The 22984-nt window shown below is 42.8% G+C and overlaps 1 protein-coding gene across 2 annotated transcripts in view; it reads right to left on the minus strand.

Annotated features, from left to right (window-relative positions):
- Nucleotides 1–7854: 7854 nt before the first annotated feature.
- The window catches only part of ip6k1 (inositol hexakisphosphate kinase 1), a 69012-nt gene continuing 53882 nt past the window's right edge, over nt 7855–22984 (minus strand). For both annotated transcript variants that reach the window (XM_079593622.1, XM_079593621.1), the window contains one exon: nt 7855–9639. In XM_079593622.1, the coding sequence (XP_079449748.1) occupies nt 9190–9639 (450 nt within the window). In that variant the 3' untranslated portion in view covers nt 7855–9189. The remainder of the gene's footprint in view (nt 9640–22984) is intronic.

The raw sequence follows: 22984 nt of genomic DNA on the forward strand, positions 1-22984 counted from the left end.
TCACACCAATATGATATGCTGAAACTGCCTGTATGTCCTGAATTAGTTTTCTCAGTGTCCATTTATTGAAATGAGTTCAAAATAATGGATACATATGGCAAGATTATAACTTACTTACTTAAGCCTTCCGCCCCAAATTTGGGCATAGGCCACGAACAAGGGTTCTCCAGTCGACCCGGTCCTGGGTCAACTTCTCCAACTGTCCGCATGTGTGGCCAGACCTCTTCACATCTGGATCCAGGTCGTGGCGCCAGCTGTTCCTTGGCCTGCCGCTCCTGCTTTTCCCCTGTGGGTTCCAGAAGAGGGCATGTCTTGCTGTGCTTGATGCAGGTTTGCGAAGGGTATGGCCAACCCATCTCCAGCGTCTCTGGAGGATCTCTTCCTCAATAGGCTGCTGTCCTGTTCGCTGCCACAGCTCCAGGTTACTGATGGTGTTCGGCCAGCGCACCCTTAGGATTCGTCTGAGACAGGTGTTAATAAAGGACTGGATTTTCTTCATGGTAGTGACTGTTGTTCTCCAGGTCTCTGCACCGTACAGTAGAACAGGCTTTATCATGGAGTTAAAGATCCTAATCTTGGTGTTCCTAGGCAGCTCAGAGGATCCCCAGACTTTCTTCAGCTGGTGGAAAGCTGCCCTTGCCTTTCCAATCCGCACCTTCACATCCGCCTCTGTCCCTCCCAACTTATCAACTACGCTGCCAAGATAGATGAAGCTTTCCACCTCCTCTAGTGCTTCTCCGTCTAGCCTGATGGGAGCCGTGTTGTTGTTGTTGTTGTTGACTTTGAGGATCTTGCTCTTCCCTCTGTGTATAATGAGTCCAAGGCTTGCTGAATGAGTTGCGATGATATTGGTCTTTTCTTGCATTTGTTGCTGGGTGTGGGAAAGAAGTACCAGGACATCAGCAAAGTCGAGGTCATCCAATTGTGTCCAAGGTGTCTATTGGATGCCATTCCTCTTCTGGGCAGTTGATGTCTTCATTACCCAATCTATTGCCAACAAGAAAAGGAAGGGTGACAATAGGCATCCTTGTCTCACCCCTGTTCGCACTGGGAAGGCATCGGTAAACTGCTGGCCATGTACCACTCTGCAGGTCATTCCCTCACATGAGTTCCTGATGATGTTGGTGATTTTTGCTGGTACCCCATAGTGTCTCAACAGACTCCAGGAGTCCGCCTATCCACGCTGTCAAATGCCTTCTCATAGTCAATAAAATTGACATAGAGAGGTGAGTTCCACACCAAAGACTGTTCCAGGATAATCCGCAGAGTTGTTATCTGGTCAGTACAGGATCTACTCTTCCTGAAGTAAGCTTGTTGGTCTCTGAGATGTGGGTCGACTGCATCTTTTATCCTGTTTAGGAGGACTCTATTAAATATCTTGCCTGGGGTTGACAGCAGTGTTATCCCCCTGTAGTTGGAACAGGAACTAAGATCACCCTTCTTTGAGAGCTTAATGAGATAGCCCTCCTTCCACACTATTGGGAAGTCTTCCTCCTCCCAGATGTTTTGGAATAGAGAATAGAGCATTTCCACAGTGGTCACTTCGTCCACTTTTTAAACTTCTGCAGGAATGGTGTCTGGCCCGGCTGACTTCCCGTTTCTCAATTGCTTGATGGCCTTATACATTTCTTCCTTTGATGGAACGCCACAAACGATAGGAAGGTCACAGCTGGCTATTTACTGGGTTTAATGGAGAAGGTCTGTTCAAGAGATCCTCGAAATGCTCTGCCAATCTATGCTTTTGCTGTTCTATCCCTGGAATAGCTTTTCCTTCTCGGTCTCTAACTGGCCTCTCTGGTTGGCTGAATTTACCTGAGAGCTTTTTGATGTTTCTATACAGCTCTCTCATGTTACCATTTTGGGCCGCATCTTCTGCCTCTGCTGCCAGTGCTGTTTATATCTGCCTTCTTCCTTTTCCTCTCCTGGATCTTTTCTAAGGTCCCCACTGAGATCCATTCTTTTTTGCCCCTGCTTCTTGTTACCTAGCACTTCCTTAAATGTTGATTTTATTACCTCTTTAATGCTCTGCCATTTTTCATCCATGGTCTTTCTGTCAATCCGCTGCAGTAGGATCTGGGCCTTTTTAGAGAGTGTGCTTTGAAACACTTCTAGCCTGGCTGTTTCTTTCAGAGAACTGATGTTATACCTCTGGCGTTGACTGGATCGCCCTGTCCAGGTCCGCCTCAGCTTGAGCTTCATGCGGGCGCCCAGCGGGCGCTCCCCTTCTGACCCGTACATCTTCAAGAGATCTTCTGAACTTTTTCCCAATGCATACATGGTCGATCTGGTTTTCCGTCATCAGGTCTGGTGACACCCAGGTAGCCTTATGTTTTCGTTTGTGTTGGTAAAAGCTCCCGCCTATGACTAGGTTGGTAGTGGCACATAGGTTGGCAAATCTCTCCCCATTCTCATTCATCTCCCCCAAGCCTTGTTTTCCCATTATTTGCTCATACCCCTGGTTGTTACTGCCGATCTTGGAGATGAGAGCTCTTTGCGCCATCTTTGCCAACATCAGGGCCACTCCCTGGCTGTGGGGTGCGTTTGCTTCCTCGTGGCCTGAGAACAGCAGCAGCTCCCCTGTTGCTAGCTTCTTCTGACCAGCGCCTATCCACCTAGACTCCCTGATTCCCAGAAGATCTAGATTGGAGCGTCTCATCTCGACTGCCACTTGAGCTGTTTTGCCGGTTTCAAACATGGTTCTGACGTTCCATCTTCCGATGTTAGTGGTGGTCCTGGTGGAGATGATGGTTGTTGGCCTAGTAGCTTCCAAAAGACTTTTCCTACTAGGCGTCATACTTTCTCCAGCTATGGGTCCATCCTCTCCCAGGGCCTTAGTTACTTTTGAATTTCTTGTTTGCGAATCTGTAACATTATTCTTTTTCCTGGTGTGGGGTTGTTGGTCTCACGCCCAACCCCCAACCTGGAGGACCAGGTGTTGCTCTTCGTCTGTCCTCTACCATGAGTCCTGCCCGGCATGGTTGAACCTGCCAGGGGCCTTATTTTAAATTAATATAAAAATAAAAATAAAAATAAATGTATTTCAACAATCTAAATACCTTGGCAAAAAATTATTTCAAATTCTTCTGTGACAAAATATTTTTTCTTATTTTTTTTCTATATTTTATCTTCAATGGCCGATTGTCAAGGAGAGTATATTAATTGCCCATCAAATATGTTGTGAGCATTGTTTGTTCCGTAATGCAGACTCAGAGGATGATGGATGATTGACAGCGGGTTATTGCAATAACAACAGAGGGAGAGGATGAGGTTTGCAATGTTTGTATGATTTTTTATTTCATATTAATATGTGAAGTTAACCTGATCAAGAAAATAACATTTGGTTGGCCAGACAGGACCTGCCATTGAAAGTTTGAGGCAAAATTGTTCAATTGTCAACTGGGTTATTTGCATCAACCGTAACCGTCTGCTACTGTCAATCATGTTTTACTTCAGTAAACTACTGTGACTGTCAATCATGTTTTACTTCAGTAAACTACTGTGCCTGTCAATCATGTTTTACTTCAGTAAACTACTGTGACTGTCAAGTCACCTTAATTTATATATATATTTTTTCTGGATTAAAAAGTTGATTTATTAAATTTAATTTGAACCATCTGATATTAAATAAATAAAAATTCCAAGATTAGTACTTTTTTTAAACAATTTCTACAATACAGAGTGTTTCAAAGCAGCTTTACAGAGATAAAAGGAAAATAATGCAGCAAAGTTAGTTTCCAGAAGAATTAAGTGTCACAGTCCGGCTTAAGTCAGTTCAGTGATGGGTCATTTCTGTTAAATGTTAATTTAGTTTAGCTCTGGAGAAAACCGTGGTGTCATCGTCCAGCTCAGGTCAGTTCTCATATAATGCTGTCAATGCAGGAGATCAATAATATTGTTGAATATTGAATGTCCTTGATAAGCAAGACAAAAGCGACAGTGGCAGGAACCCAAACTCCATCAGTGACAGAATGGAGAAATAAACCTCGGGAGAAACCAGACGCAGTCGCTCAGTTCTCCTCTGGCCAACGAACCCACAGTGTGTGATCATGATTCAGGAGCATTACAGGTCAGAGGTCAGAACATCAGAATATTAAGGCCTTCACAGGGAGAGTCTAGTGGACACAATCTCTGCTGACACTTCAGGGATGCGTTGTGGTCGTGTCTAGAGCCGGTCCTCCATCTGATCTGAACACGGCCCGGATCCGGCTGACTGGAAATCCTTGCAGATATAATTTCTTTCTAGAAAAGAACACAGTTGTGAGGATACTGCTTTTTCTAATATCTTTGACAGAAAAGGCAGATTCGAAATCGGCCTGTAATTGACTAGTTTTGTAGGATCAAGTTAAGTTTTTTTTTAATAAGAGGTTCAATAAAAGTTTTTGGTACGTATCCTAGAGACAAAGATGAATTAATGATATTAAGAAGAGGATCTATGACATCTGGAAGCATCTCTTTCAGCAGCTTAGTCGGTATAGGGTCTAACATGCACGTTGTCGATTTAGATGATTTGACGAGTTTGCAAAATTCTTCCTCTCCTATAGCAATGAATTAATCAAATTTTCCCTCAGGGAGACTACAATGCACTTCCTGATGCGATACTGTATTAGACGGTTGCATAGTTATAATTTTGTCCCTGATATTATCGATCTTATAAGTGAAGAAGTTCATAAAGTCATTACTACTGTGTTTCTTGGAAACTTCTGGGCTTGAAGCTTTCTTTTTCGTTAGTTTAGCCACTGTTTCAAATAAATACCTATGATTATGTTTATTTTCTTCTAATAGGGTTAAAAAATAAGCAGATCTAGCAGCTTTTAAAGCCTCTCTGTAAGCAATCGAGCTCTCCTTCCATGAAATCCGAAATACCTCTAGTTTAGTTTTCTTCAAGTTGCGCTCCATTTTTCGTTTGGTTTTAGCCAGGTTTCTGTTAAACACAGCACATCTAGGTTATAATCTGTAATCATATCATTAACTATTAGCGCTTTTGAAGTAAGAGATCGAATATTCAGCAACCCAAGCTTTATCATTTGCTCATCCGTATTATATCTGTTTTTTATTTGTTGAATATCAATTACATTTTTAATTGGGTTTGGGAGTTTGAGGCCGCTAGCAGACGGTCGGTTTAGCCAGTCTGACAGAGAAAGCTACACTATACATGTTACATGAAGTGCAAGTGACAATAAAAGGAGAAGACATGACTCACAGTGTTTGTTGACTGATCACTACTTACCACAGTTGTTTGATAAACTCATAAAAGGCGCGAGTGAATAAAGACGGCGAGTACGGAGGCTAGTAACTGTTACTTAGCATAAACTGCTATTGTCATTGTCAACTTTTACTATCATTGTCACTGTTACACAACGGTTACTGTGATTGTCAACGTTGTTTTAACATATATTTTTTTACATTTGAAATATGCCTTTAATATTATTTCAGTGTATAGTTTACATCCACATGTACTTTTGCATGACATTCTTAAACTACCGAAATTATCTTTAAAGCAGATTCATGATAAAAATGTTATTGTCCTTGGTGACCATGCTGAGAATTTTACACAAATCTTCAAAAAATGTAAGACTTCTTAGTCTTCTAGAATAGTCTCTATACATACGGCAGAAAAACTAAACATTACATATTTGAGCACAGTGTGTACTTGTGTCTGTCTGTGTAGTCGGTTGTCACGTAACAGGTGACAAACTTTTTTTTGTTGCAATATCAAAATGGTGTTAAATGATTAAGCTTTGACACTAGCAGATCCGATACACTGATAACATATTTAAACTGAAACCAATAGTTGTTTTATTGAGAAAGCATATTGTTGTTATGAATGTGATGTGAAGTGTACCCTATGCTTGAGACTCACGTGTTCTTTCATTATCTGGTGATTTTGCTTTGTAGAAATGATTGTTCTGCTTTTTTTTTGGTCAAATCAAAACAGCAACAAAATATTAAAGAGACAAGACAACTTTACTTAAATAAACAATTTATATCTCACATTCAAAGTTGTCATATATTTTTTTCTTAAAAAAATACCCATCCATGCAACAACAATAAAGATAAAAGGATCGTTTTCAGGATGAGGGGTAATAATAATAATATTCTTCCTTTTTATGCCAAACCTATGAATCTCGACACAAAAGAAAGCTTTAGATACACAAACCAGCTACACTTGAATCATGTTAGTAATGATGTTTTCTAACTTTAGTACATTGCTCATTTATTGTGGAGAACACATCACATCACGCATGTGGCGTTTGTTCTTCAAGCGTTTCCCTTCAGCGGTACAGAAATGCCCTGGTGTGATGAGACATTAATACACTCCTGGATGTCCCAGTTATGGCTATTGACCAAAATCACACGTCTATACACACACACATCCCTACGGCACAACTCCGCATAGATGCCATGTTGATTTATGATTTATACACCACATGTGACCACTGTAGGTGTCACTGTAGGACAGGACGGACGGACCAACAGTTATTACAGGATATAGCTCAGCTGCTACGGGCGGATGTGATGTCGTTTCCCAGAGGACGCAGAGAAGTGTCCGTGTTCCAGCGGCAGGCGACACTAGTGCAATAATGGAGGATCTAGCCAGAGAACATGCGGAGCGCGTCCACCAACCCTCGGGACGACTCGCTACATCTGCTGATGGCAAATCATCACTGTGTATCGGTTCAAACACAAGTCCAAAACCAAAGCAAAGGAAAGACATGCTCTTGTAATGTTTATAATAATGTACAGTGCAGATGTTAGTGAGCACAAACATAAGTTTCTTAATCAGCTCGTCTGTTTTTCAGCACAAATATCGAAATATGCCTGAAGCAAGAAATGGAGAAGCATCAACATTGTTTCAAATATTAAAGAATCATATTTTTTTGGTTGCTTGAATCAAGATTAGCCAATGAAGTGAGGAAATAATTTGAGACTTTTTTTTTTCCTGTAATCGAATCTTAATACCGTACACAATTTTGCTTTTCAATGTTTTAAGGATGTTTAAAAATTTCGGCAGATTAAGAAAATTATGTATTTTGCAGTGAGGTTTTCTTCTGTAATGATAACCTCGCTGCTGACAGGGAAAGACTTTGTAACACAATCTAAATTCAAGACTACAAATATACTATCCCAACAAATATGTAAAAACTGTTCAATTTAATGATTGCTCTAAATGTACAGAGTAAGATAGCTACCAAAAAACACACACATCACCTGACTGGTTAAAGAGACGAACATAACGAAGCTGTCCATTCAACTGTTGCCATAAGGCCAGATCCATCACCTTGTCCTCAGAGAAGAGTGCTTTAAACCAGCGACTCCAGTAAAGCTTTAAACCAGCGACTCCAGTAAAGCTTTAACCAGCGACTCCAATAAAGCTTTAACCAGTGACTCCAGTAAAGCTTTAAACCAGCGACTCCAGTAAAGCTTTAAACCTAAAGCTTTAAACCAGCGACTCCAGTAAAGCTTTAACCAGCGACTCCAGTAAAGCTTTAACCAGCGACTCCAGTAAAGCTTTAAACCAGCGACTCCAGTAAAGCTTTAACCAGCGACTCCAATAAAGCTTTAACCAGTGACTCCAGTAAAGCTTTAAACCAGCGACTCCAGTAAAGCTTTAAACCAGCGACTCCAGTAAAGCTTTAACCAGCGACTCCAGTAAAGCTTTAACCAGCGACTCCAGTAAAGCTTTAACCAGCGACTCCAATAAAGCTTTAACCAGTGACTCCAGTAAAGCTTTAACCAGCGACTCCAATAAAGCTTTAACCAGTGACTCCAGTAAAGCTTTAAACCAGCGACTCCAGTAAAGCTTTAACCAGCGACTCCTCCAGTAAAGCTTTAAACCAGCGACTCCAGTAAAGCTTTAACCAGTGGCGACTCCAGTAAAGCTTTAACCAGCGACTCCTCCAGTAAAGCTTTAACCAGTGACTCCTCCAGTAAAGCTTTAACCAGCGACTCCTCCAGTAAAGCTTTAAACCAGCGACTCCTCCAGTAAAGCTTTAACCAGCGACTCCAATAAAGCTTTAACCAGTGACTCCAGTAAAGCTTTAACCAGCGACTCCAATAAAGCTTTAACCAGTGACTCCAGTAAAGCTTTAAACCAGCGACTCCAGTAAAGCTTTAACCAGCGACTCCTCCAGTAAAGCTTTAAACCAGCGACTCCAGTAAAGCTTTAACCAGTGGCGACTCCAGTAAAGCTTTAACCAGTGGCGACTCCAGTAAAGCTTTAACCAGCGACTCCTCCAGTAAAGCTTTAACCAGTGACTCCTCCAGTAAAAGCTTTAACCAGTGACTCCTCCAGTAAAGCTTTAACCAGCGACTCCTCCAGTAAAGCTTTAACCAGTGACTCCTCCAGTAAAAGCTTTAACCAGTGACTCCTCCAGTAAAGCTTTAACCAGCGACTCCTCCAGTAAAGCTTTAACCAGTGACTCCTCCAGTAAAAGCTTTAACCAGTGACTCCTCCAGTAAAGCTTTAACCAGCGACTCCTCCAGTAAAGCTTTAACCAGCGACTCCCTTTAACCCTCCTGGAGAAATGCTGGAGTTCAGCTCATACTTCACCACAAACAGCACAAGAAACAACACTAGCATGAAGACAGCTTCAAAACCAGTAAGATTGTGCTTGCATTGTGACATTATTTTCATAATTAAGCATAATTATAATATATTAAGAAATGGAAAACAAAATCAGTGTTTCTGGAAGATTTAATGCTTTCATGCTTCCTTTATCATGAAAATAATGTCACACAAATCTTAAAGGTCCTAAAATAGGCTTCATGATTTCTTGTGAACTTTGGGTAAAATGTGACCTGGGCATTTCGTCTTGTGATTCACCACACACACACACACACACACACGCTCTCACACACACACACACACACACACAATTGAAGAGAGACCCTGACAGCGGACGTGCCCTGAGCTCCTGGTTCACGACTGCAGTTCTTCAGCCGGTCACATAATGGCGATGAGTCCCCGTGACAAACACAACATGTCCTGTTGAGGAGAGGCAGACTCTCGTGACAGTCCAGACCCTGCCTCACTTCTGGTGTACATCAATCCCTCATGGCTCAAATACTAACTGAGAAACATAAACACACCTTTAGGTTTGCGTAATGTGCAATCTTTATAAACATCGTTGCTTTTCTACGAGAACGGCAACAGCCTGGAGGGAGTAGCTGTGCATGTCGGACTGTCGGCTACTGGTTCTCCTCGCGGATCTGCTGCAAAATGTTGACGAGGCTCTCGAGTCCGAGCACGTATCCGCGGTCCGGGCCGTCGTGCACGGTTTGGTCGTCCCGGAAACCCTTGAAGGTGCTGTGGGCGAAGTCTATCATGCGCACGTCCACACTCAGCGCCCGAGGCTTGTCCTGAGAGGCCTGGGGCTCCTCCGACGGGTCCACACACTCCGGGTCCTTGCCCTCGTAGATGATGAGCAGAGAGCTGGAGTAGAAGCGGTACGAGGCCTGGCGCTCCAGCACACGCTTCAGGCTGCACAGCTTGCTCAGCACGGGCTCAAGAAGGTCCTTGCGCAGCTGCGTCCCGTTGTGCAGGAACTGGAAGAGTGCGTGCCGGAAGCCCTCGGTGGACAGACCCCGGCCGTAGTACTTGTTCCTGCAGAGATAGTGGCCCGTGTCCATCTGGTACACCTGCAGAAGGAGCACAGGAGACAGGCTAGTCAGGCTATGATAGTCAGGAGACAGAAATCATGTGTTATATTCCGGCAAGGCTTCATTATACCGGCTTTGCCTTCAGCCACTGTGCTCGTGGTCAGGCCAGCGCTCTAAGATACAATATGTGACTTTATAATAAGAAAACATACAAAATGTTATTAATGAGAGTGTACGAAAACCTATCTTAGGAACCAAAGTTGTTGGCCACACGGACTGATTATAGTGCGACACACAGGAAGACAGTTTGGGGAATGTTCATCTCTGTACGCTTGTTTATGTTCTGTATAATGCGTTTATGCCTCGATGTAAGTACATCTGCATATCTATGTTTATTGAATGAATGTTATTGATGTCCCGCGATCGTTCCGCGGTTACCATCGGCGAGTTTGGAGCGCCGTAGCGGCCGTAATTTGCCGCGAGAGAAACACGCTAATCAGTATTATCATCGGCAGTATTCTAAACTGCGTCACCAATGTGTTTACATTATTAATGTACCATTGTACAGTTTATCATAAATATTTACATTGATAAGGTTGTTATTACCGTTAAGGATGCAGACTTGAGTGTTAATCATTGTTTATTGCATTTGTTAGACTATTATGCTAGTGTGTAAATGATTCTCAGAATATGATTGTAATTATATTTCTTTATTGTTCCTTTAGACCAGGGGTGCCCAATCCTGCTCCTGACGATCGACTGTCCTGCACAGTTCATCTCCAACCCTAATCAAACACACCTGCCTTTAATTTTTTCAAGTGATCCTGACGTACTCTGAAGACCTTAATTGGTTGCTTCAGGTGTGTTTGATTAGGGTTGGAGATGAATTGTGCAGGACAGCCGATCTGCTTTAGACCATTAATACAGACATCATTGCCTAAGAACAACTGGTTCAAATGACAACCGAAAGACGGTTCAATAAATATCTGACCGGAATCTCGTACATATTTGGCCGTCTCAATCAGTGTATTATAAAGTTGTAGCACGGCTTCGCTACATAAATGGTCCTTCGAGCCGGATTGAGAGCAAGATTGAACCAATATGGACAAAGCAGCAAGTGACCTATCTGAGACAACGTCCAGACCTCGACGCAAGATTAATCTGCCTACACATCTGGATGATTATGATGTTAGCTACCACCCTGCTGGTGACCTTCCTCCAAAGGCTTCCTCTCACTGTCCTAGTCAGCTCCGCAGCAGCTTGAGAAAAACGTCTTGTAGTGGTGTTAGCTCTCAATCTAGGACAAGTAGGCGTTCCATTACGTCCGCTGGCGTTTACATCCCACCAGAGCTCTCTAACGTCCAGACTGCTATGTTGGAGGAGATCAAACAGAGACAGTATGATAGTCTAAGGCAGCAAGTAGTAGAGGACTCGCTGATTGATCTGGAATACCAAAGACTGCAGGTACAAGCGAAAGAAGCCCAACACATGCAAGAAGAAGCGCTAGCCGCAAAGGAGGCCCTGTTGAAACAACTAGAACGACAGCGCAAGCTTCAAGAAGCAGAGACTGAACTCTAAGCTTGTATCCTCTATGCTCTCTGTTGACTCTAGAGCGACTACTCCAGTTCCTACAGACTCTGGTTCTCCAAATGCTCAACAGCCTGCATCACAGCGCAGCCAGGCTTGTTCACCGCAGCTCATGACTTCCGAACCTCAGCAGCCCCCCTTCCAGTCGCCCGCTGTGACGTCAACACTGCTGCCCTGTCTTACAGCACTGCCTGATTCTGATGTCTCTGCAGCATCACCTAGACCGCCACATTCGGCCTCACCTGCTCCGCACTATGCGGATGCACCCATGTCCACTGTACGTGACCTAGGGCCACAAACATTATCACCGCCAGTCCTGGACATTATACCATTGGCTTCTACTGCCGTTCCTGTACACAGTGTGTGTTTACCGCCGAATGTGTTCTCTCAGTCTTCAGTAGTGTTTACCAACCTAACCTCCGCTGCATACTCCATGAATAACAGCATGCAGCGTGTGACACACCAGCCTGTCACTGCCACACTACCTACCCTTCGCTGGTTACGATTTTTGTGTGGCTCGCATGTGGACCGTCTCTTGAGTAAACTGCCACCAGCCTATCGCGACAGTTTTGTTGAACACTGCCTAAGTCGTGGTATTCTCCAGACCGGTACCGACAAGACCTACACACTACCTGATTTCGCAGCCTGGCTCCATATCAAGTCCCAAGCGAAACGTATCTCTAGCAGAGCGTCCCTATGTTCCAGAGTGAAACTCTGAAGCCCCCTGGTAGAGCTAGAGGAGTACTTTATTCAAGAGGGCAGTCAAGGCCAGTTCTCCTCACACGTGAGAGTGTAGCTAAGTCTCCTGAGTCGACAGCCCCTAAGTCCAGCTCCAAGCCCAAGCCATACTGTCCCCATTGTGACAACAGGGATCACTACCTCAACTCTTGTGAGGCATTCAAGAAGTTGACTACCTCCCAGATTGCATCTTGGATTAAAGATGGTAAACGATGTTGGAGATGTGGAGTCTTGTAACCTCAGGGTATCTGCACATTTTTTAAAGTCAAATTTAAGGCTTTTTAAGACCTGAAGAAATCAAAATTAATACCGTACATTAGGGGTTTGCAATATTAACAAAAATATATCTCGATATTTTCAAAGTTTTGTTGATAACATTTAGATGATTTTGTACTGGTACCATGGCTGGTTTAGGCCTGTTGTTGACAGCAGACTCAAAAAGATATTCATATTTAACATTCTATGCAGTGGTCAGTTAACAGTAGTGACTGAAATAAAAAAAATGTATTAAGGGGCAATATTTGCCACCATAAATTGATTTCCAGGGGCATTTTCACCTAAATATGGAAATTATTTCTAAACGTATTTAGAGGTATGCATCACCTTTTATGTCAAATTCTAACATTCAAATTAAATTCTATTAGAATAAGACCGTACCACTGTAAAATTAAATAATTAAATTAAAATCCATCCTTGCAGTGCAGAGGTGACACAGAAAGCGGCATCCGAACTGGCATTACTATATTTACACTTAATTTGCAATTGCATAAATAAAGCTATTCAATATTTAAATATGAAATTATTTATAATTTTAACATTTTAATTAAAGGGTACTTTAAATATGCAAGTAAACCCGCCAGTAGGTGGCAGTAAGTCACTGTCTTAATAAGCGAGTTGTTGGAGTCATTAGTTCAACAGATTTGTTCAAACGGCCGATTCATTCATTGAATCAAATGATTCGTTCAAAACGCGGATTTCAGTTTTTAAAAAAGAATCGCTGTCTGTTGGACTACAGCTTCATTATGAAATTCTCGTCTGCAAAATAAAGGGGGAAACAAACAATATTGACAATATAAAAAGTAACACACAATGTTAACTTTATTGTTAATTTAACTGTTGTATAAAATAACTAGCACATTTGCAATTGTGCACAGGAAAACGTCACTCTTGCTCGTGATATTCTAATATAACAACATAATATGATATAAATATAATAAGACAAAAACTCATTTGGGGACATATCTATAACTGCACTGACACATCACGCAGTGAAAGCAAGCATGAGAGACAAACGCGATGTCAGCTCGAACTCGCGGTGCCTCGTACGTAGTTTAAACAATGTTTACAATATCATCATAGTCCATAGACTATCCTAAGCACAAAGAATTAACTTATTATTGAACTGACATTTACTCGTTCTCTTATCCTCTCCTCTCTCGCGTGCAGGAGACAGACGCAGGCTAATACGCTGCCGTAAATGACGCGAATTGTCACGTGAACAAGCAAATCCACAAAGATAGAATAATAAAAATAATACGTAAGCTAATTAGATAGTTTTCATTTGGAAAGCATTTAGATACGTCGTCAAAGTGTCTTCTAAAATTTAAGACCTTTCATAGGTAAAAATAAGACTTTTAATAAGTAAAAATAAGACTTTAAGACTTTTTAAGGCCTTAAATTTTAAATATCGAATTTAAGACCTTTTAATACTTTTTAAGGATCCGCGGGGACCCTGAACCTAAAACGTCCATGTAGAGCATGTAAAGAGCTACATCTCACAGTTCTTCACGATTCCATCAAAGACATTACCAGTGCTGTCCTCACCGTTAGCCTCCCATCGACCCGGGTTTACTTGGACAGACCTAACCGTACACCCAGAGTTATGCTGAAGGTTGTCAAGGTCCTTCTTCACGATGGACACCACACAATGGAGGCACATGCTGTTCTTGACAATGGGTCAGAAAGAACACTCGTGCTTTCCCCAGTCGTGCAGACTGTTCAGCAATCTCACACAGAACTCGAAGGTTCGTCCGTTTCCTTCGAGGTCTCAGCAGTCACCAAAACCCATGCAGAGGTTCACTATTCCCAATGCCTTTACTGCGACCGGTTTGAGTCTTGCGGAACATAACTATCCAGTGGCTGCGCTCCAACGCGCTTATCGTTATCTGAGAGATCTTCCTCTTCCCTCTGTTGACAGAGTCAAACCACTACTCCTCATTGGTTCTTACATGCCGCACCTCCTAATGCCGATACAGCCTGTATGCAGAGGACCAGGCGGAGGTTCAATAGCCATCAGAACACAGCTGGGATGGTCTCTCCAGGGTCCCATGAGCCCCAAGCAGCCCTCACAGTGTTATCAGCAGTGCCTTCATATCACCACCACTCCGCAACAAGATGATCTGATTCGGCACGTCGAACGTCTCTGGCAAGTTGACACCTTCCCATACAATGAGAAGATGGTCACCAGGTCTAAACAGGACAAAGACGCTCTAGCTATGCTCCAGAACGCCACAACCAGAGTGAACGTATATGGAGTTCAACGTTATGCCACATAATTGCTCCGAAGCATGCCCATGACCCTATTCCATACAGATAAGAATGCTGTTCTTCCAAGTCTTCGAAGTACCGAGCGCAGATTGGCACGAAATCCGCAAGTTGGAATCTGCTGGATATGTAGCCAAGCTAACCGCAGAAGAAGCGCACATATACCTCAGAGTCCTGGTTCATTTTGCACCATATCGTACAACACAATGGCAAGAACAGGATCGCCTTTAACTGTTCATTCCAACATCAGGGTCAGTCCTTGAACAGTCAGCTGCTTCCTGGTCCGATGCTGGGATCCTCTTTGTTAGGTGTGCTCCTGAGGTTCCGACAACACACAGTAGCCGTGAGTGGGGACATAAAAGCTATGTTCCATCAGGTACGCCTGTTGCCCAGGGACAAGCCAGTGTTGCGATTTCTTTGGAGGGACATGTGCAGAGACCAGGAGCCTGAGATATATGAATGACAGGTGCTTCCGTTCGGAACTACATGCAGCCCGTGTTGTGCCATTTACGGCCTCCAGCGCAGTGCCCAAAACCACCAGAACGACCAGGTCAGTCTGGTTAACATAGTTGAGAATTCCTTCTATATTGATAACTGCCTGCACAGCACTCCGAACTCTGATGAAGCTAAGGAGGAAGTTGATGGACTTCACCAACTACTGTCTGAGGGAGGCTTCGACCTAAGACAGTGGGCCTGAAACGTACCCTCTGTCATCGAACATCTTCCCGCAGAAGCCCGGTCTGCTAACAGTGAACTGTGGTTGACAAAAGCCAGTACAGACCTACGGTGGGACTGTCTCAGTGACACCCTAGGATATAATTTGCGATCAACCGAGCCCCTAGAGCCTACTATGAGAAATGTGTACAAGACCTTGGCCAGCCAGTATGACCCGCTGGGGTATATCATCCCGTTTACCACACGGGCCAAGGTTCTCATCTAAGACCTCTGGAAGCAGAATTTGGGTTGGGATAATCCAATAACACCCTTACAACTAAGAGAGAAGTGGCTAACATGGTTACGAGAGATTCCTAATCTCTTTCAGCTGCAATTTCCTCAACCTTATGCCCCAGCCTGTGCTGATTACCCTAGTGCCATCCGGGAACTCCGCGTGTTTTGCGACGCGTCAGAAAGAGCATACGGCTCAGTGGCTTATTTGCGTACTACGGATGATCAAGGTCACGTCCATGTCGCCTTTGTTCTGGCCAAATCCAGAGTGGCTCCCAGAAAATGCCTCTCCATACCTCGTTTGGAACTGAGTGCAGCCCTGACTGGCGCCCAGTTAGCCAAAGTGATCCAGACAGAGTTGCATCTTAATCTCCTGACAGTCACCCTCTGGTCTGACTCAACGACTGTGTTGAACTGGCTCAACTCTGAGTCTTGTCGCTACAAGGTATTTGTAGGGACACGCATAGCAGAAATTCAGACCCTCACAGACACGGCTGAATGGCGGTACATTGATTCATCTCACAACCCCGCTGACCACATCACAAGAGGACTGACTCTGACCCAGATAGCCGGACCCCACCAGTGTAGTTCAGGACCAGACTTCCTCCCTCAACCTTCTGATCAGTGGCCATCTACACCCATCACTAAGGTAGAATCGAGATCAGTGAGTTGAAGAAAACTGCATTCATCGGCATTGTCAAAGTCTCCAATCATTTACTTCTGGACCCGAATCAATCACACACATGGTTAGAGCTTGTTGAGGCCACTGTCAGGTCCCTACACGGGGCAGCCGCTGCAGCCAGGGATTCTTTACTGCAAGCTGATGACTATGTTGAAGCAGAGAAACTTATCCTGGCCCAAGCTCAACAGGACTCATTCCCACTAGAAGTCCAAGCTTTGAAGACTGGACAGCCGATTCCAGCTACCAGCCGTTTGGCATCCCTTGCACCTGAGTATGATAAGGACAGAGGTCTTATCAGAAGTAGGGGGATGGTTACGTAGAGCTTGTGACCTTGACCTTGATGCCATCCACCCTATACTGTTAGACCCTGGTTACTCTACAACGAAGCTGTTAAAGAGACGGACTGCAGACTTCTGCATCCTGGTTCTGAAAGGGTGCTAGCGGAATTGCGTCGCCAGTATTGGATACTTCAGGGCAGGGAAGCCGTCCGTAAGCATCAACGCAAATGCCAAGATTGTCAGTCCCCCAAATGGCCGATCTTCCATCCTGCCGGCTGCAACTTAACCAACCGCCGTTTTATTCTACTGGGGTAGATTGTTTCGGCCCCCTTTCAGTCAAAGTTGGTCGTCGCCATGAAAAAAGATGGGGCATCCTTTACAACCCGATGTGTGCACCTTGATCTGTTGGAGCACTTTGACACTGATGCATTCCTGCTCTCTCTGCGTCGGTTTATATCAAGACGAGGTAAGCCCATGGAGTTGCTGTGCGACAACGGCACCAACTTTGTAGGAGGAGACCGAGAACTGCGTGACACTTTTGATGTCATGGCACCCAAGCTTCAAGAGCTGCTTGCTCCACAGAAGATCAGATTCCGCCACATTCCACCTAACGCTCCTCATTTTCGGAGGAACCTGGGAGCGTGAAGTCAAATCTGTAAAGACTGCACTACGGGTCTTTCTGCAAGAGCAAACGGTACCAGAGCCAGTGCTGCGGACGTTGTTAGCGGAGGTTGAGGGTATTCTAAATGCTAAGCCTCTCAACTACGTATCTTCCGATGTTGCAGACGTTGACCCAGTGACTCCAACCTACTCCTTATGGGCCGTCGTGACGCCTCCCTACCTCAAGTCTTTTTCGACTCTACCAATCTGCTCGGAAGACGCAGATGGAGACATAGCCAGGTGTTGGCGGATCATTTCTGGACTGCCTTCATCCGAGATTACCTCCCAAGTTTACAGAATCGGCATAAGTGGAGAAAAGATGGAAAGGAGCTAATTGTGGGCCAAGTGGTTCTCATTGTTGATCCCCAACTTCCTTGTGCCCTCTGGGGGACAGTGACTGTCTCAGTCACTGTCCCTAATCATTGGGGACCTGATGGCTGGACCTGACGGAAAAGTTTGCACTCCTACACTCACCCAGTTGTTAGGTTGATTCCACTTCCTCACTTTGAGGAAGAGCTTTAGACCCTGTAGACAAGACTTTCTTGGTTTTACAATTATCCTGATAGATAATTGGGGGCGCTGTGTACGAAAGCCTATCTTAGGAACCAAAGTTGTTGGCCACACGGACAGATTATAGTGGGACACACAGGAAGACAGTTTGGGGAATGTTCATCTCTGTACGCTTGTTTATGTTCTGTATAATGCGTTTATGCCTCGATGTAAGTACATCTGCATATCTATGTTTATTGAATGAATGTTATTGATGTCCCGCGATCGTTCCGCGGTTACCATCGGCGAGTTTGGAGTGCCGTAGCGGCCGTAATTTGCCGCGAGAGAAACACACTAATCAGTATTAGCATCGGCAGTATTCTAAAATGCGTCACCAATGTGTTTACATTATTAATGTACCATTGTACAGTTTATCATAAATATTTACATTGATAAGGCTGTTATTACCGTTAAGGATGCAGACTTGAGTGTTAATCATTGTTTATTGCATTTGTTAGACTATTATGCTAGTGTGTAAATGATTCTCAGAATATGATTGTAATTATATTTCTTTATTGTTCCTTTAGACCAGGGGTCACCAAACTTTTTTCTCTGGGGGCCACATTATCGTTCCTGACTGTGATGGGGGGCCGGGTCAGCTATATAACATAGAATTGTATAACCCAGACCAAAATGACCACCAGCAGGCCTCATTGTGTAGTAGAGATTACTAGCCTGGCACAGCCATCCCCACTACTATATCCACACTACTATATCAACACTTGATTCATGGTACATATTTGTTTATCTTTACTAGTGGTTTGCAAAAGTTGTAATCGAGTCTTCACACTTTGTTTTATTTAAAGTTATTCTTCACAAATAATCGTTGGTCCACTGTTCTTTGAAAACTCTGCACTCTCTTTTAGGGGTGGAACGGTACACAGAAGTCACGGTTCGGTTCATACCTCGGTTCAGACATCACGGTTGGTTACAATAAAGGGAAAAGCAAAACAAAAATGCAGAAGGCTTGTGCATGTCTCAGGCTGGACCACCAAAAGAAAAATAAATGTCTTAAGCCTTGTACTTTTTTTAAAATAAGTTTTATTAATAAAGTAAAGGCATAAAACCAGTTTATTTGTAGTGCACTCACTGACAATAGTTTTATATAATTAGTTCATTAATTCAATTAATAAAAATACCTTGATATGTTTGGTAATTGTACCTGAATTAATTGAAAATTAATCTGCTACATTTCAGATTAATATATTTGTTTTCCTTAAAAATGTAATTAACAGTAACTTAAACACTTTGCAGTTTGAATGATGTCCTGCATAAACTAAATGACGGAGTATGTTTTTATGTTTCAACTGTTCGATCGTGGCCGCGCCACACACACACACACACACACACACACACACACACACACACACACACACACACACACACACACACAAATATAAGTAAACACTTTACGACTTTTCGATCGCGCCCACACCTCTCTCTCAACATATTCCAGCATTGCAATCTTTACACCGCAGCCTGCTTCAGAGTTTCAGAGCTAAGGCGGAGCTACAGATTAGGTGTCCCTAAGAATCCGCGTATCTAACAGTAGTTCCGCATTACATTAATTAAATTGCACGCAAGTTTTATTTATTTTATACCGTGTATTCTCAGTGTAAATGTATGCACCAAACTGTGACGCCCGTACCATGACGACTTTTGGGGATTGCCTCATAGGGCCGGTTCAAGTAGTGGGGGGCAGAGGGGCTGGGGGGCCAGTCAAAGGGGGGTGGCGGGCCTGAGTCGGCCCGCGGGCCTTAGTTTGGTGACCCCTGCTTTAGACCATTAATACAGACATCATTGCCTAAGAACAACTGGTTCAAATGACAACCGAAAGACGGTTCAATAAATACATCTTTGTGAAGAATCTATTCTCCGACCCATGATTCTCTGACCGGAATCTCGTACATATTTGGCCGTCTCAATCAGTGTATTATAAAGTTGTAGCACGGCTTCGCTACAGAGAGAGTGCAAAAAGAATCCACCTTCCAAACCATGTCTTAACTCACACAGGGCTCCAAACTGCGACTAAAATGGTCGCATTTGCGACCAAATATATTTATTTGCGAGTGAAATTTCTGCCAAGGTCGCCATTGGCGACAATACAAATTTACTCCCTTTGATTGTAAAATCTGCATCATACATGCATGTTTTATAACCAGTAGCCTATCGCTTCATTTGTTTTGTTAACGTCATGAAATGAGACGCTTTGTGTGAACTGAGTGAAAGCGCCAAAATATGAGCGGGTAAAACGAATGTCACCTTTCGCGCCAGAAAAAAAATGTCAAAGCGAAAAATATTGGACTTCTTCAAGCAATCCTCATCTCTGTCAATCACCAGACACATTATACCAGACCAGACTGCATGACACACCTGCTAACAAAAAATATGCGATATTTTAAATGCGTCATTCTGTTCATAGAACGCTCCATATGAAAGTTTTTTTTTTTTTGCAAAGCCAATCTAGCGCTGGCTCCATGACGAGCCAATAATCAGAGTTGTTCCCTGCACCGCACAGCTTAGTTTCTAGATGTAGAAACTAGAATGTTTTGCCGGACTGGACAAAAGCGAAGCGAACTGGACGAGATGAGACAGAGTGTCTGCGCGCGAGCAATAGTGCGCGAGAGACTTCAAATAACAAGAGACCTTTCAAATAACAACTACAGAATTTTATTAACTGACATCGGGATCCCGCTTACATGGGTACCTTCCAAATAAATCAATAATTTGACAAAATATTGATTTAAAAACGATTGTATTGCTTCCGTGTCCATGACAACGCTCTGTTTTTCATGGCAACTGTGTCTTATCAAGAAATAATATACTGCATTCTACATTAGAATTTAACCAAGCCATGTAATAATAGGTAATAATAATAATAATAACAGAAGATAATATCTTATACAATGTATATAAAATATAAATACAATTTAAAATATTAATAAATTATTTATTTTTATTCTGGAGATGCACTGAATTTTGGTGAATAAGAATAATAACAGAAGATAATATCTCTAGTCTATCCTAATAATTATTATAAATACAATGTATATAAAATATAAATACAATTTAAAATATTAATACATTATTTATTTTTATTTATTCTGGAGATGCACTGAATTTTGGTGAATAAGAGGACCCATTTTATTTTGATGCACATTAGCAGGAAATGTAGCACAATATGAATGTAAAAAGCAGTTATAATTAGGCTATGTGACAAATCAACAAATAATCGTGATACTTAATCGTGATATCAATATTGATCAAAATAATCGTGATTATCATTTTGGCCAAAATCGTGCAGCCCTACTGAAGTATGATCACGAGACACAAATTTTTTTTTGTGACTTTTGTTCAAGAGCGGGCAAAGAAATAGCGGGGAAAACGGAGTTCATTACAGGAACTAACCATTTTAAAAAAAAGACACTGTGAGAAAACACGGGGACAGTAACAAGCATAAAAATGCACGCGATCACATAATCGCGAAGAATGCTCCACAGACTGCACCGTTAGCACGTGCAGTTTCTCGTGCATGCGAGCTGCGGGAATTTATTATTTATTATATAAAAAATAATATTTGACTGTATATAGTTCATAAGTCGGAAGTGATATTCAGTTCCCAAATAAGCTTCAGTTCCCAGAACATTCACAAGATGAAAATGCTGAAACTGTAAGAAGAGGAGAGACATGCACACAACAGGGTGACTAAAAGTAAATGCATTGTTATGTGGCTCTTAAAAAAATTATTTGGCGCCTGTTTTTTTCCCCTATAGGAGCCAATGGCTCCTTACTTGATTTTTTTATTTGGAGCCCTGTCACATACACTTGGATAAACCTATATCTATATATAAATGAAAACTGTCCACAAGCAAAAAGAGAACAGAAGCCGAGTGTGTATTACCGCCTGAATCACTATAGGCCTTTCAGAGCCTTCATCTTACTGAACTGGTGAGATATTTATTGACCCAACAGATGGACATATTCATCATCATGCTTGACCTTATCAGACTAGCAATCAACAACAACGGCGACAGCAGTAGATACGGATGACATTTTTCTGATTTTTCAGTTGCATTTGTCACGTACAGACAACGTTGTCAAAAACTGTCCTCGCTCACAACGATCTGTGGAAATGACTAGAAACGCTGTATTATTCGTGTCAGGCCAGTAGATGGCGATGTCACTTTGTAAAGAAGCACTAAGCGTCTATAGACTGAACATATATACGAATGACATCAGTGTTTTCGCAAATTCATGTTTCTGTAGTTTACATGGAGATGGTAATGGCATCGGTTTCAAAAACGTGCACATTGAAACCCGTTTTCAAAAGTTGCCGTTTTCAGGCCCCCTAAACATTATTGTGTAAATGAACAGACAAAAGTGTTCCATTTTTAGTTGTAAACAGTGTCATGTAAACAGACCCTAAATCACATGCGATATCACATGCTCTCTAAAACCAGAAATCCAGAAATCCTCATGGGTGGATCCGTGCGGTTCTTCAAGCCTGTGTGTCTGACTGCTCTATACACATATCACATCCACAGATCACTGCAGTGACATCTGCTTTCCAACTAATGTAAGCGACTTCTGTGCCATCTTCAGATTCAAACCTGGTGCCATGACTCAACGTGTCAACTACTAGGCCAAGAGTTTAATCCTGAACTAATTCTAATCAGCAGCACTGATTATCTTAAAACCCCATAAACCTTTCCCATTAACTAAACGCAACTATTACTAATATACTATTGCTTTAGTCAGAGTAGAAGCCACACTGAATCTTACACGGATAGAAATGAGGCTGTGAGGGACAGACTTTCACACCAATAGATAGTTTTGTTTGTTCCGAAACGCATTTTCTTCTTGGTTCGGGTCGTTTTCACAAGGCAACCTTTCAAAGCGTAACACAATGTGTTCACACAAGTCACATGTGAGCATAACTGTCCTCTTATTGGCCATCCATCAAGAATATGATTGACAAGTTCGCTCCATGAACTTATTGTGGCTTTATTTGTAACTGTCGAGACACATGCAAACACTACACGAATGTAGCTGTCATTCCCGCTGTTAAATGATACACTACATTCATATTACCACCGCAGCAAACTCAAACACACTCTCTCTGGGTCTTAACGGTGAAGAAGTACGAGTGTGAGCATATACACAACTTTATAAGATGAAGAGCTTCTACACAACACTATAAGATGAAGCTTTCGCTTTTCAACGGTGATAACAAATGTGCGCACTCACAGAAGCAGACACTACCGCTATTTATAAAGCGCATTTTCCGTTTGAATTAAATGTTTGGTCCGTTGGGTCGGATTGCTTTCACACTCGAGTGAAGCGTCCCAGAGTGAGGCCAGCTCGACCTCAGAGCGACGCCGTGTTCACGAACCGAACACAC

The sequence above is a fragment of the Phoxinus phoxinus genome (genome assembly GCF_949152265.1).
Source record: "Phoxinus phoxinus genome assembly, chromosome: 20".
Lineage (NCBI taxonomy): Eukaryota > Metazoa > Chordata > Actinopteri > Cypriniformes > Leuciscidae > Phoxinus > Phoxinus phoxinus.